The sequence below is a fragment of the Salvelinus fontinalis genome, chromosome 10 (genome assembly GCF_029448725.1).
Source record: "Salvelinus fontinalis isolate EN_2023a chromosome 10, ASM2944872v1, whole genome shotgun sequence".
Taxonomy (NCBI): domain Eukaryota; kingdom Metazoa; phylum Chordata; class Actinopteri; order Salmoniformes; family Salmonidae; genus Salvelinus; species Salvelinus fontinalis.
Window position 1 is genome coordinate 33,596,422 of NC_074674.1, and position 16,422 is coordinate 33,612,843.

Consider the following 16,422-nt stretch of genomic DNA (forward strand, 5'->3'; position numbering starts at 1 on the left):
TGGTGAGTATAGTGGTGTATAAGGTTAGATGGCGGTGCAATTTCCTTTTCTCGTGAACAAATGTGCTATGCACTTTCCAAACTGTGAAAGGCAGCAATACGAAACATATCGTCTAGTCTACCCGAAAGCACGGCACAAAGAAGAACAAGAGTAACGTCAGAGTTGGGACGTCCCAAGGATCCAAGATAGCATGGACCATAGTGGAAAAAGACCAGACGCGGTAGCGCCATTTTGAACTGTCTGCGAATGGCTGGTGTTGGAAGGACTTGTCGGGGAGGGTGCGCGAGTGATTGAACAAGCCGGGAGAGGGAGGAAAGAAAGTCAAGCAGGAGGGTGGCCCGCAACGTCTGTCCCACTATATAGCGCCATCATTTGAGAAAGACCGCTTGCACGAGTCCATACCCGGACATACAAGCCCGGGAATCGAGCGCGCGGCTAGAATCCCACTCGCCATGGCAGGTAATGTTAGTTAGCTAACTGATAAGACATCTAGATAGCTACCGGTGGTAATAACAGAACTGTAGCTAGCTAGAGAAGTCTAAATATAGCATTGTAATATATATATATAGCTGCTAACGTTAGCTAGGAAATATACCGGCGGTAATGACGTTATATATAAACAATACTGTATTTAGACGTATCTGCAAGTCTAGCTAACTTAACTAATTGCTAAAGCTAACTAACGTTAACTAAGTAAGGTAACTCATGAAATATCACTGGCTCTGAACCAATCATCTTCATTGGGGTCCTAGCTCCACGTTCCTCTCACACATCATTACTAGCTAACATGCATCGCTGTCATTTCAAGCTAACCGTTAGTATTATACTGTTGCTAGCCACAGCTCTACCAAAGACTATACTTCCCTTTACCATTGTGGCTATAATATATAATATAGCTAACTGTCTAAGATAAGGTGAGTTAGCCAGGCGACCAATTATTGTTAGTCAAACTAGCTAGCTTGCTAAATTGTCCATAATGTGATGGTACTATCGCGTTAGCTAACTAGCTACTGGTAGTTTGCTAGGCCTGTGCGCTGCAAGCTAACCTGAACTTTGAGGGAGACACCGGTGGCATTTGAGTTTCCTCTGTCCTGCATTGTGGGATAGCAAGGCTACTGGTTAGTTCACGTTCTCGAACCACCATTTCTATATGATGTCTTGCAATGGAAGGCTATCTTATCACATTTAGCAGGTTCGCCAGTCGCCGCAGCCCGACTGGCGAGTTGAGCGGGAGTTATGATGTGAAAGATGAGTGGATGATGACTGGCTTCTTCTGAACAGTCCACCTTTAATGCCCCACCACCATCATGGATTAAGCCATGAGTCACAGTTGAGTTTTACAGCTGGATGTAATTCAACTGGATGTGGGATTTGATTTAATATTTACGTGTGCTTGAAAATGGAGATTATCAACACAATGTAACTGCCATTTCCCTCAGGTGGATTGCTAGGTGTGATGATAAAGACCTGGCTGAAATCAATCTAATGCAGAATGCATCTAGCTATGACTCAGATTATGCATGAGATTCAGTGTAGGCTGGGCAAACCCGTTTTGGTGATTTCTGCAGTGGCGAACCGTGACTAGGACCTAGGCCTTCAGAGGGACCAAAAATCTTCCAATACATTGTATCTAACAAAAAAAATCAAGAAAATAAAAAACATAGCTTTACTTAATGCGCCCAACATATCTGCTGTGTTCGGACCATTCTAGTTCTATTGAAGGGGGAGCAATACTTTTTCAATTAATCAAACAGCCCTGGCCGTGCTTTGGGCTGCCGCACACACAAAGACAGATCCGGCATAGACACAACGTGACACACAGCATAAAATAATGCACTGTTTACACAACTCATGATAGCCAATACCACTATAACACCATCACCAAAAGGGACAACCGTGTCACTTCAAAGGTGACAGACTAATGGTGCTGAAAGAACAGTGACCATAATACCTGTGCACTCTATGGCACTGAAGGAGAGCTAATTTTGGTCAAACACATAGACAGGCTGCAGCAGTCACACAGCATTAAAACATTTTTAAAGAATAAGCAGCCCATTCACTCTAGTAGGTCCCATGAAACTATAACAATACAAAAGCACAACTATTTCATGTCCAAAATGAAATTAACAAACTAGCTATTACTTCCCATTGCAATTACAGTTGAAGTCGGAAGTTTACATACACTTACACTTAGGTTGGAGTCATTAAAACTAGTTTTTGAACCACTCCACAAATTTCTTGTTAATTATTAACAAACTATAGTTTTGGCAAGTTTGTTAGGACATCTACTTGCATGACAAGTAATTTTTCCAGCAATTGTTTACAGACAGATGATTTCACTTAAATGGACAATGACCCCAAGCATACTTCCAAAGTTGTGGCAACATGGCTTAAGGACAACAATGTCAAGCTATTGGAGTGGCCATCACAAAGCCCTGACCTCAATCACAGAAAATTTGTGGGCAGAATTGAAAAAGCATGGGTGTGCAAGGAGCCCTACAAACCTGACTCGGTTACACCAGCTCTGTCAGGAGGAATGGGCCAAAATTCACCCAACTTATTGTGGAAGGCTACCTGAAATGTTTGACCCAAGTTAAACAATTTGATGGCAATGCTACCAAATACTAATTGAGTGTATGTAAACTTCTGACCCACTGGGAATGTGATGAAAGATATAATAGCTGAAATAAATCATTCTCTCCACTATTATTCTGACATTTCACATTCTTAAAATAAAGTGGTGATCCTAACTGACCTAAGAAATTGTTACTAGGATTACATTTCAGGAATTGTGAAAAACGGAGTTTAAATGTGTTTGGCTACGGTGTATGTGAACTTCCGACTTCAACTGTATATTTTATTACGTTCCTCACACTAACCGGTGGTCTAAGGTTTAAATGCAACAATGTTTCAGTCATGCGCTGTTGAAACTACCACAACTCAAAAACCAACTCAAAATATTTTTACCTCACTGGTTTGATGACAACCTGCAGAACACAGTCGGCTACGTTTTGGAATGATACAGGTTCACCAAAACAGAAAGATCACCACAACACTTTTTTTTCAATCACTCATCGATTATCATGTTGAAATAAATTGTGCGAGAGGTAGATGAGGTTGCGCATCCTGTTAAAATCAACACAGCAAAAAAAAAAAAAAATCTGGGAATACTGTGTACATTACTGGTTGATGGACAATTTCTAGAAGACAGCTAGCTACATTTTGAAGTGTTGCCCACGCGGTAACTTTTTTTGTTAATCAGTTCCATGGATATCAGGGTGAAATCAATAGAACCGGGAGCAAACGTTTGCGCTGTAGCTCAGTTTAAAATAACACTATTCAAAGGCCACATGGAAACTTGGAATAACCTACACATGGTTGGTTAGATGAGAACTTGTAGAAGGCTCAGTTCTATATTTTGGAATGGTGGATGTTGATTTCGGAAAACGGAACCAATCACTTTTTCTGTTAACCTCAAAAAATCACAACCCGCCATAGAATATCAACAATGAATATCAACGGTTGTCTGCTTTTAAGTCATAGTTTGACTGTCAAATCAGTGTATTGGATGGTGGCCCAGCGCGTATGATAAAATCAATAGTACAAAACAAAATATGTTGATCTGTTTTAAGCAACTGATCTTGTCATCGTCACCAATCTGAGGTAAAAAGGATGTGTGTTTCAATCTGGTCAAAGCATCCACTTTTGTGATGTAGTAATACGTACTGTCCACATGATGGAAAGTAGAGCAACGTACATTAATTAGATATGCCAAAATAATTCCGTTTTAATTTAGGATGGTAAATGAAGCAAATTCACAGATTTTTACAGTCACATATTTCTCACTAGTTTAACCATTTTAGAAAGAAATAAATCCTCTTATGCACAGTTTAACTGTGCACTCTAGAAATAACTCCCCATAGTGACTGTGCAGCAGCCCATTCATTCGACTTCCCTATTCAGTGTGACAAAATAGGCAGAGCTCTAAATATAGACCTGTCTGCCTTCCAGCATGTATTGTAAGTTAGCCAGCTAAATAGGCCTTTGCAATGCCTCTTTAATGATGGAATTAGGGCTGGTCGATTTATATCGAATTCATTCGGATTCATGTTTTGCGCAATATTCCAAATGCCTGTATCACAAGAATCAAGGTTTTGTATTTTTTGTTTTTATGCGCGATTATGTCCTCTTGTCTTTTTGGTCTCATCTCCTTCGCTCCTTCTGTGCTGTGTGCACCTTCCCATTTACACCGGAGATCTGAATATAATGACGAGATACTCATGTCTCTGCCCTAACAATCGGAGTCGTTGTCCCAAAGCCTGGAAGGCTGGAGACCAAGCTTAGGTCCAAAATAAACCCATATAAACGCTTTGGGCTTATTTTGGACAGATTTTGGCAATAGTGAAACCTCTCGCTTTGCCTCTTCCTCTCTGTTTATATACACACACACACACACACACACACACACACACACACACACACACACACACACACACACACACACACACACACACACACACACACACACACACACACACACACACACACACACACACACACACACACACACACACACACAGAAACCAAGCCCCTGCCACTCACACCATTGAAGTTGAGAGATTTCTACTTCTCTGACAAGCGGTTTCAACTCGCTATTTGCTTTTGAGGTTTGGTCCAATAGAATCAGTCATATTAACATCAAAGCACACTGAGAAATTATTTTACTGAAATAGAGGAAGTTGACCTTTCTAACGATACATTTTTATGTTCCAACTACTCAAATTGCGTTCAGAGAAGACCCTACTAAAACAGGAGTATCATTGAACATTGATTCTGGAAAATGAATGCGCAATTTATTGCGTGTTGCATTGCGTTACCATGTAGCGCTAGCATCATTTTAGCCAAAGACTTATACTGTCTAGTCTGTGTTTTATAAATGTGCAATAAGCATCCGACACTATTTTATAAGGAATTGGCAGCTTGTTCTCATTCTGCAAAATAAGGTAGGCTACTTGATTTCAAAATTGGAACAAAGTGGAAAGGCAAACATCCTTTTCAGATGGACAGAAAGGTGTGTTCATAACAATTCAACTGTTATGCCTTTTTTTAAATAGCAAGTAGTTGGCAACTTGAAATAAAGATTATCTGGCTATTCACTAGCACGTGGGATTGTGCTTGAAGTTGTTTGAAACCTGTGTTGATTTTCTATAAAGCGTGCTACAAGAGGTTAGTAATTATTAGTGAAAATGCATAATGCATGGTTTTGGTTAAATTTGTAGCAAAAATGCCATTTTCATGGACAGACATGAATGCCAGATGAGTGATTATTGCAACAACAAAAAAGTTTATATTTACCCTAATTTCACATGCTCTGAATTCATTAGATTATTGCTGACTGTGAAATGCAGTGTATTTGACCTTTTAATTGTACAACAAAGCTTCTTTTTTTTTTTTATTGCCCATAAATTTGGAATAATCTATATGGTTTCTCGGCCATATCGCCCAGCCCTAGATGGAATAAGTTATTACTTGTTGACAAATGGCTCTATGGTGCTTGTATCACGATTTTCTGCAGAGGCAGATGACAACCTAATTTAGCACACTAACCACAATTACAATTGTGATCACTTGTAGTCAGCCTAGTAACATGCTATATGTTTGAGGGTTCTGTAGTTCACCAGAATAAACCAGTCCCATTGCCTTTTATCGATAGGACATTAGGCTTCACCCTCTGCATTGAGAACCTCATTGTCATAACCGCTCCTCCTGCAGTTATCACACACCCAACCAATCTACACCCCAAACGTATATTTGTATGGGCAAATCTAACCAGTTCCATTGTGCAATGAAATAAATGATTACATGTGGAAATGTACAACTCAACCTGTTTCATTGTGCAATGCCAGTTTTCAATCAAGTACCTGTCAGGACTAGTTATACTGTACCTGTATTAACCCAGCAAGAGAGAGATTTTGATATTGACACATTTGAGGCTGGCTGTGCAGAAATCTCTTTGGGGAAAGTTATATTTCTGATCTACAGTGCATTCGGAAAGTATTCAGACCCTTGACTTTTTCCACATTTTGTTACGTTACAGCATTATTCTAAAATGGATAAAAAAAATATAAAAAAAATCCTCATCAATCTACACACAATACCCCATAATGACAAAAATAGGTTTTTCAAAGAAAGATACAAATATTAGAAATAAATACTAACTGCTATATCACATTTACATAAGTATTCAGACCCTTTACTCAGTACTTTGTTGAAACACCTTTGGCAGCAATTACAACCTCGAGTCTTCTTGGGTATGACGCTACAAGCTTGGCACTGTATTTGGGTTACTCCCATTCTTCTCTGCAGATCCTCAAGCTCTGTCAGGTTGGATGGGGTGGGTCGCTGCACAGCTATTTTCAGGTCTCCGGAGATGTTAAATCGGGTTCAAGTCCTGGCTCTGACTGGGCCACTCAAGGACATTCAGAGACTTGTCCCAAAGTCACTCCTGCATTGTCTTGGCTGTGTGCTTAGGGTTGTTGTCCTGTTGGAAGGTGAACCTTCGCCCCAGTCTAAGGTCCTGAGCACTCTGGAGCAGGTTTTCATCAAGGATCTCTCTGTACTTTGCACCGTTCATCTTTCCCTCGATCCTTACTAGTCTCCCAGTCCCTGCTGCAGAAAAACATCCCCACAGCATGATTCTGCCACCACCATGCTTCACTGTAGGAACAGTGCCAGGTTTCCTCTCGATGTGAACCTTGGCATTCAGGCCAAAGAGTTCAATCTTGATTTCATCAGACCAGAGAATCTTGATTCTCATGGTCTGAGTTTTTTAGGTGCCTATTGGCAAACTCCCAAGTGGGCTGTTGTGTTTTTTACTTAGGAGTGGCTTCCGTCTGGCCACTTCTCCCCCGATTGCTCAGTTTGGCCGAGCGGCCAGCTCTAGGAAGTCTTGGTGGTTCCAAACTTCTTCCATTTAAGAATAATGGAGGCCACTGTGTTCTTGGGGACCTTCTATGCTACAGAGTTTTTTTTTTTTGTACCCTTCTCCAGATATGTGCCTCGACACAATCCTGTCTCGGAGCTCTACGGACAATTCCTTTGACCTCATGGCTTGGTTTTTGCTCTGACACGCACTGTCAACTGTGGGGAACTTAGACAGATGTGTGCCTTTCCAAATCCTGTCCAATCATTGAATTTAGCACAGGTGGACTCCAATCAAGTTGTAGAAACATCTCAAGGATGATCAATGGAAACAGGATGCACCTGAGCTCAATTTCGAGTCTCATAGCAAAAGGACTGAATACTTATGTAAATAAGGTATTGCTGTTTATTTTTATACATTTGCAAACATTTCTAAAAACCTGTTTTTGCTTTGTCATTATGGGGTATTGTGTGTAGATTGAGGGGGGAAAAGATTTAGGCAAACGTAACATTTGGGAAAAGGTCAAGGGGTCTGAATACTTTCCAAATGCACTGTATTATAGAAATATCGTACTGTAGTATTCCCCCTGCCTTGACCTAGTTAGTGTATGTTGTTGGACCTTTTGACATTAACAGCTGTTGATCTTGAGCTGTGCCTCAGTACCTGCGAGTTGTATCTCCTAGTGTATTGTCAATAGGCTGTGGAAGTACAGTCCTAGGCCATTGCTGTTAAATTTTACTGTATTGTCTGTCCATGAAGTATAATGTTATTAAAGACAAATTGGCTTATTGCACGAGATCAGACCAAGACAGACACAGAATGACCTTCTGAGACTGTCTACACATTTTCTCACTGCAATGGTCAGGATACAGGCTCCCCCCTCTCTTCTAAACTCCTCTTCCTGTCAAATTTGTAACGTAAACCGTCATGCGATATCTTGATCCGTAACTGTCATTCTGCCATTTCAGGAACTGGAGGTGGGAGCAATGACGTGCAGTGGTGCTTCTCACAGGTGAAGGGTGCCATCGATGATGACGTGGCCGAAGGTAAGAGCCCTTACTCACATTGGTCATAGCAACAGTAGTACTGTACAATGGCAGTACTTGTTGCAGAATCATCATGGAGTCCTAGTAGTTGTTAATCATAGTAATTTATTGTAAACTATTGTGCTGGATAAATCCTAGTCAATGAGACACGCTCATCCACTTGTCTTGCATTCCTTTGCGGTCACCCATGTCTCCTAATCTCCCTAAATATCACACTGCTATCCTTGCAAACAGTCCAACACTATGTGCAAGAGTGGCTGCGAAGTTGATTTCTGACAGTGGCTTGCTTGCTGCTTTCTCTTGTTGGCTTTTGTCCTGTGGCCTCTCATGCTGACAATCTGTCTGAACATCCAGCAAAGGTACACTGTACGCCGAGTTGCCAAGCAATTCTATCCTCTCCAGCAAGTCGCCAACCTGCACGCGTTTTGCGTACCATGGCTGTAATTTGAGGTCCTAGTACCCTGGTACGAAGAATACCATAAAATACGCAAATAATAGGCTTCGACTTGGCACATTTTTGTTTTTTGACAACAGTCTGAAGTTGGAACTGAGCCAATCAGAGGACTTGGGCGAGGACGAAAAAAACTCTTAAATCTCTGCTCTGGCCTTCCTTGGGCCCACCCACCGGAGTCATATTATTATTTTCCTCCCTCATGCTGGATGGCAGCCCTCCACTTCGTCCCCGTTGACACCAATGATGTGTGAGGAAAATGGTAGCAATAAACATTTTCCAACATTGTATGTGTTAAAACCTCTACCGCTTCTCTCTCCCGGATCCGGGATCCTCCTCATCAAAAAAGCTGAATAGCATAGCCTAGCCTAACGCGACAGGGATATCATATAATATAATTTTCATGAAATCACAAGTCCAATACAGCAAATGAAAGATAATCATCTTGTGAATCCAGCCATCATTTCTGATTTTTAAAATATTTTACAGCGAAAACACTATGTATTTCTATTAGCTAACCACAATAGCAAATGACTCAACCGCATATTTTCACAATTTTTCTACCGCATAGGTAGCTATCACAAAACCGACCAAATAGAGATATAATTAGTCACTAACCAAGAAACAACTTCATCAGATGAGAGTCTTATAACATGTTATACAATAAATTTGTTTTGTTAGAAAATGTGCATATTTGAGGTATAAATCATAGTTTTACATTGCAGCTACCATCAAAAATATCACCAAAGCAGCCAGCCAATAATTACAGAGAGCAACGTGAAATACCTAAATACTCATCATAAAACATTTGTGAAAAATACATGGTGTACAGCAAATGAAAGATAAACATCTTGTGAATCCAGCCAATATTTCCGATTTTTTTTTAAAGTGTTTTACAGCGAAAACACAATATAGAATTATATTAGCTTACCACAATAGCCAAACACACAAATGCATTTATTAGCAGCAAAAGGTAGCGATCGCAAAAACCAGCAAAAGATATAAAATTAATCACTAACCTTGACCAACTTCATCAGATGACAGTCTTATAACATCAGGTTATACAATACACTAATGTTTTGTTCGAAAATGTGCATATTTAGAGCTGCAAACCGTGGTTATACATTGTGAATATGTAGCATCGATTCACCAGAATGTCTGGAGCTATTTTGGACACTCACCTAATCTGACCAAAGAACTCATCATAAACTTTACTAAAACAATTGTTCTTACTTTTGCTGAGCTTCCATCAGAATCTTGTACAAGGAGTCCTTGGTCAAGAATAAATCGTTGTTTGGTTTTAGAATGTCCTTTTCTCCTGTCAAATTCGTGCCACAATGCTAGCCAATGTTGATGACGTTCCCAATTTCTCTCGACGCAGAGAACGGAAAACTCCAAGTCCCAATAAACGTTAAATAATCTGATAAAACTCGGTTGAAAAAGCATTCTTTACGATGTTATTATCACATGTATCAAATAAAATCATAGCCGGAGATATTAGCTGTGTATACCGGACGCTTATCATAAGACAATATGGAGGTGCTTCCCGCGCCTATGTAGAGAAAGGAAATTCTGGACACGTCATTCCAAAAGCTCTTGTTCGACCTCAGATCAAGCTAGACACCCCATTCCACCTTCCACTGCCTGTTGACATCTAGTGGAAGGCGTATGCAGTGCATGCATATCCATAAATATAAGGCAATTCAATAGGCAGGCCCTGAAACAGAGCCTCATTTTCAGATTTTTCACTTCCTGTCTGGAAGTTTGCTGCCAAATGAGTTCTGTTTTACTCACACATATAATTCAAACAGTTTTAGAAACTTGAGTGTTTTCTATCCAATAGTAATAATAATATGCATATTGTATGATCTAGAATAGAGTACGAGGCCGTTTAAATTGGGCACGATTCTTTCCCAAAGTGAAAACAGCGCCCCCTATTAAGAAGTTAATCAACCACTATTTTGTAGTTATGTGCTTATCTCCTTAGGTAAGGCGTCTTTATGACGAAGGTAGTTAGCTACAGCATTTAGTAAACTAGGCGAACAGTTTCTTGCCGGCACATGCTTTGATCCCCGCAACCATAGTAGTAGGAAGCGCATTGACTAGCAAGGAAGTGCGTGTTGTTGTGGTAGTTCAGTGTGTGTTGCTACGTGGTAGAAAACAGACACGGCAGAGAGCTGTTCCACTAATATCGCTCTTCAGAGAAAGTAATGTCAGACTGTTAGATTAGTAGGCCTATATGTTAATTAATCAGTTCTTGATCTGACCTCTTGTTATAGCCTTATGTGTTCATTTTTGCAATGAAAAAAAATATTGCTGTACTGGTATGTCACAGCCCTACTTTTAATTCGAATACCCCCTAAGTTTAATCTAGAAAAATGTGTCATTGAGACCATCTTAATTTAAGTTAGGATCAAACACTCTACTACTGTGTTGGCTACAGTGTTTGCTATAATGTAAGACTCTAGGTTTCAGAAAATCGCAGTTACAGGTTTTTGAAAAATGCTAAATGCTCGACCTCCCCCGTACCCAACCTCAGGGCTACATCACCACCACCCAATCCTAGGGAGAGCCCTGATTTGTACAATGAAACATATTTCTGGTTTGCTGCTGAAGAGCAGCAGATTACCAAGTGTCCGTAAGTCTATAGTCTACTATTCCTACTGAGCAAGTATTCTGCCAACAACATTATTGGGCTAATAAAGGTGCATTTGCCTGTGATTTGAGCAGTGTGGGTGTCGTGGTCCGCCTCTGGGCTGAAGTGGTAGGTCTGGATCCTAGATCAGTCTAAACCTGCACAGAAGGTGAACTGATTCAATGTGTGCACTGCTCCTGGTCGTATGTCAATCTCGTAAGGATTTGGTGTGTGTGTTACTCTGTAGACTGGCACTAGGCATATGTATGTGTGGTAAATGGGGGGGTGGGGTGTCAGTCAGGGTATTGACAACGTGGCATTCAGCCTCACCCATCCTTACACGCGATACAAACACTCACCCACATACCCCCACCCTCGGCCCCAGGGTGTTCAGCCCAGACAATGGCCTCCTGCTGCAACCTTTCTCGGCATTGTCATTCTGCTCCAATAGGCAACAAAGCGTGTGTGTGTCAGCCTCTGTCTAAAAAGCCTCCATACTGCTGTTGGTGTAATATGTGCTGCGGCCTGTAGAAACTAGGTTAACGATCATTGTGTGTCTGCTTTGGATGCGTTCACATCCTCAGTAGAATACTATGGCCTGCCTCAACTCATCCAGGCCTAAGACTCCAGCTCCTAGACATCAGACAGACTCCCGATCTAATCCAATGCCTGTAATGCTGACATGCTACCTGCCCTTGCATGGATACAATCACCTGAAATTCCTTAAGTGTTGGATAGAAAATGATAGTGGCCTAATTTCTTGTTTTCCTGACGTTGTTCAGCCGACATCATATCTACTGTGGAGTTCAACCACTCAGGAGAGCTGCTAGCCACAGGAGACAAGGGTGGCAGGGTCGTCATCTTTCAGCAGGAAATAGAGGTATGGCTGCCTGTCTGGAAGTTTAGTTTGAATTCAAAATCTGCATTATTAATTCTAGTTGCGTTTGAATGAAAAGGAGGTGATGAGGAAAAGAAAAGCTAACATTTTCCAGCCTTTCCTTTGCCTTTCTCCATCCCTTACTCCATATCCTCTTTTCCTCCTAACAGAATAAGAGTCAGCCACAGTGCCGCAGTGAGTACAATGTTTACAGCACTTTCCAGAGCCATGAGCCCGAGTTTGACTACTTGAAAAGTTTGGAGATTGAGGAGAAGATCAATAAAATCCGCTGGCTGCCCCAGAAGAACGCAGCTCAGTTCCTGTTGTCCACTAACGGTTAGTCAGTTACCTTCACCTACAGCCAGCCAGTTCACTCTGGTGAACCTTTGTACATGGATGACATCACATCACCGCTCTTTGTTTGGCTGTTAAATATATTTATCCACTTGTCTGTTCTGATTGGCAGACAAAACTATAAAGTTGTGGAAGATCAGTGAACGAGACAAGAGACTGGAGGGCTACAACCTGAAAGAGGAGGATGGACGCTGCATCGACCCCAACACTGTCACTGCACTTCGGGTATCTGCTTAGCTAGCTGATTACATTCCAGGGGCTATAGTATAGAGAGACACTTGTTGTCACTGTGTGGGCGTTGCCCATACTCATAGACCCTCACCCGCTAACTCTTCCCTCTGTGCCCTTGCAGGTGCCCGTGTTTAGACCTATGGACCTTATGGTGGAGGCGAGCCCTCGAAGGGTGTTTGCCAACGCCCACACCTACCACATCAACTCCATCTCAATTAACAGTGACCACGAGACATATCTATCCGCAGACGACCTGCGCATCAACCTCTGGCACCAGGAGATCACTGACCGCAGCTTCAGTATCCTCAACCAGCTGTTAATTATTGTGTGTGTGCCACCAGTTTATCCCGAATACCTTCTCAGTAGTTGATAGTCCCCCTTGACTCTAGCCCCTCCAAGACATTGTGGATATAAAGCCAGTCAACATGGAGGAGCTGACCGAGGTGATCACAGCAGCTGAGTTCCATCCTAACCAGTGCAACACCTTTGTCTACAGCAGCAGTAAGGGCTCCATCCGCCTCTGTGACATGAGGGCATCAGCGCTATGTGACAAGCACTCCAAACGTGAGTACCTATGATCACCAGTCACTTAGAGGCTTCAGCATCAACCTCTATATTAGGGGCTTACACATTTGACCACATTTGACCAATGGCTTGAATGAATTCACATCGCTGCTGAGGACAGGTGTGGGAATATCTTGGAAAAGCCTAGCTAGCACAGCAACATGCACTTATTGCTAATAGCAGTTTATAAATGAACGTTACCTCATCTCCCCATCCAGTGTTCGAGGAGCCAGAGGACCCCAGTAACCGCTCCTTCTTCTCTGAGATCATTTCATCCATCTCGGATGTCAAGTTCAGCCACAACGGACGCTACATGATGACCAGGGACTACCTGTCTGTCAAGATCTGGGACCTGAACATGGAGACCAGGCCTGTGGAGACTTTCCAGGTGAGACTGGTAGAGGGAGTGTGGGGCGTACCAGGTGGGACTGGCAGAGGGAGTGTGTGTGGGGGTTTGAGGTTGGGGAAAGTCAACAGACTTGGTAGTTTGTGTGCATGCATGACTGTAAGTCACTTTGAATAAATCTGTCTGCTAAATGGCATATTATAGAGTGTCAATCAAAAATATTTTTTGGGACCAGTGGGTAAAATATGTTAATTATGTAGATAATTCTCTAAGAAAACCAATGGTCCAAACCTCACCCCTCTATAATAACCCAGTCAAAAATTAGGAAAATTGCGCCGCGTCAGCTAGGCTGGATGCTGTGCGAGAATTAAGCTACCAGACAGGCTCCCATTGAACTCATCTTTGTTCTCGAATCCGCATGACATAAAACAATATCGAGGTAATATGGATATTGATTTTGAGACGTGATATGTAGTATTTTCATATGTTAGTATACACTTTTCATATTAATGTGAAGATTTCTCACAAAAACAAGCGTATCTCTGTGAAATGTCAACGGAGCACTGAAACATGTCAAATACTCAAGTTGCTTCGAAAAATCTGCACTGCTCTGTCAGCAGAGCTCTGTGCTTTTTATCGGATTTATTAGGTCACAAAATCCAACTATGGATACACTGTTATTGAAATGTTAGAGCGAGACCCCACTGAACAATTCAGAACATGAATAATCATATTTGTCTGGGTAAATATGCATTTTATAACCTAAGGAAGTCTAATTTAATCACCAAAGCGTGTTTTCACCCACTCTGGGCAGAGTGGGTTGACACCCGACATATTATTATATATGGTAGAATTCTTTTTTTATCAGAGTAGGTTTTTATCAAGGACTGACCCACCTCATTTTCTTTATGCTGTTTCAGACCATGTCCACTAGAGGGTTCTCTAAGATTATGTTCTTGCCGGACTGCTGCACTATCGCACCTTGAAAGAATTAGAACCCAAACAATGAGTTTTACTTTGAACTTATTTAATGGTGTTAGCCATTTCAATCATCTGGACCTGCACATTCAAATCAAAATGACCCTCCTAAATACCCAGAGTTGACCCCTGTGGTGAACTCTGAGCTGAGGTTAGAGTATGTGACTCTATGTTGAAGACCTTTGACCTGTCTGTCTCCCTCCACGGCAGGTTCACGAGTACCTCAGGAGTAAGCTGTGCTCGCTCTATGAGAACGACTGCATCTTTGACAAGTTTGAGTGCTGCTGGAATGGAAATGACAGGTTAGCATTGCCAAGTTCACATTGTATTCATAAATGACAATAACAAGCCCTAGGTTCTTAATTTCTTGTTTTAATCCTCTCCCTCATTTCCCTCTACAGTGTGGTGATGACAGGCTCGTACAACAACTTCTTCCGGATGTTTGACCGGGGCCAGCGGTGGGACGTGACCCTGGAAGCGTCCCGGGAGAGCAGTAAGCCACGGCAGGTCCTGAAGCCCCGCAAGGTGTGTGCCGGCGGGAAGCGGAAGAAGGACGAGATCAGCGTAGACAGCCTGGACTTCAACAAGAAAATCCTTCACACTGCCTGGCACCCACAGGACAACATCATTGCCGTGGCAACCACCAACAACCTATACATATTTCAGGACAAAGTGAACTAGATGTGCACGTGAAGGCAGACATGACATCCACTACCTTCAGCCTCTAATTTTAGTCCAGGACAGTGATTGAGTGACAACAACATCACAGTCAACAAAAAACCTGTCATTGGACAAAACAGACTATGCCATGTTTCCAGGTGTGGAAAACTGAAACCTCATTCTTGCCCACCATCAGCCTCTGTGGCACAGTGACACGTCGCTCAACTTATTGTTTCGGTGATGTTGTGCCAATCTGTGCCGCCCGCCAAGTATCGCCCCACCCAGCCCAGCCTCAGGGCAATATGGGTAAAGAGCACCATTTTATATGTATGTCTGACAAGCACACTTTTTTTGCTGATGGTTAGAAAAATCAAAACACACCTAGAACCATCCCTACACCTGTTCAACTCCTTTCATTGTCTGGTGCCATAGTCATGTTTTTTTCTTAGTCAACTGCCAAGCTGTTAATTTTTTGTTTTTAATTCAATTGCAAGAACTGGAGTTTTTATTTTAATTTTATTATTCTTCATAGTTGGAAAGGAAAAGGCGCAATGCTTGCTCACCGTTAAATTATTTGTTTTATTTAAGCAAGGTTAAAGATGAACGTTTCGGCCTTCATATCACATATTTCTTCACATGTGCACGCACAAACAATTAATGCATACACAAACCCAATCGGAAACAAACTCACACTTATTAAAGAGCCTAGCTCTCTCTCAAAGCTGTTGCTGCTGTTGGTGGACTGCTGCACCTCAGAGGAACACTTTAAAACATGTACTGAGAGCATGTTGTATGTATGTAGTGTGACTGGTCCTTTCTGCACACACTACTAGATGCACAACCAGTCTGTCTGGCCCAGTGAGGACTCCTTGCTATTGCTGTGAGTGGACCAGCAGGCTAAGGCTTGGGAGAGAATTGACTGAGTTTGGGAACCAGAGTTCTTGCTGTGTCTTGTCGTTCTTTTTTTCCTGTTGACGGTTTTCTGTTGTCTAAGAAGTGCTATAGGTATCATACTTGATCTGTATCATTGTACTCCATTAGTATAACGCAAATGACATATTGAAACGCTATAGATGTGTGTAGCGTTTTAAGCCGGCATTTCATGAAGAACTGCCACCATACTAGTGGCTAGGTTCAAGGAAAATCCTGAATCTGAGTGCCCATTACCATGATCTTGCTCATCAAGCCTGTGTCTACACCAGTGAAATTTGAAGGTTGAAATCATGATGTTTGACAATAATTACAAATACAATCCAACTCCAACTCTACAATGACAGGAATAAAGTAAATACCTTTTTTTTTTTACTAATGTGTCATGCCCTGGTCATTACATTCTGCTTCAGAATAGACCGTATTCC

General features: G+C 41.8%; 1 protein-coding gene across 1 annotated transcript; it reads left to right on the forward strand.

The window, feature by feature from the left end:
- Positions 1-177: 177 nt before the first annotated feature.
- On the forward strand, positions 178-16,369 carry LOC129864060 (serine/threonine-protein phosphatase 2A 55 kDa regulatory subunit B alpha isoform-like). Its single transcript, XM_055936616.1, has 10 exons — positions 178-459; positions 7,891-7,968; positions 11,837-11,934; positions 12,102-12,267; positions 12,398-12,510; positions 12,638-12,815; positions 12,916-13,080; positions 13,299-13,468; positions 14,615-14,706; positions 14,806-16,369. The coding sequence occupies exons 1-10, from the start codon at positions 453-455 to the stop codon at positions 15,083-15,085; spliced, it is 1,347 nt and encodes a 448-aa protein (XP_055792591.1). The 5' UTR covers positions 178-452; the 3' UTR covers positions 15,086-16,369.
- Positions 16,370-16,422: the final 53 nt, after the last annotated feature.

Excerpts from the sequence above, each read along its gene's own strand:
- LOC129864060 (XM_055936616.1), top strand. Across the intron at positions 12,268-12,397 it reads GTTCCTGTTGTCCACTAACG|ACAAAACTATAAAGTTGTGG; the intron begins GTTAGTCAGTTA and ends TCTGATTGGCAG. Across the intron at positions 13,469-14,614 it reads GGCCTGTGGAGACTTTCCAG|GTTCACGAGTACCTCAGGAG; the intron begins GTGAGACTGGTA and ends CCTCCACGGCAG.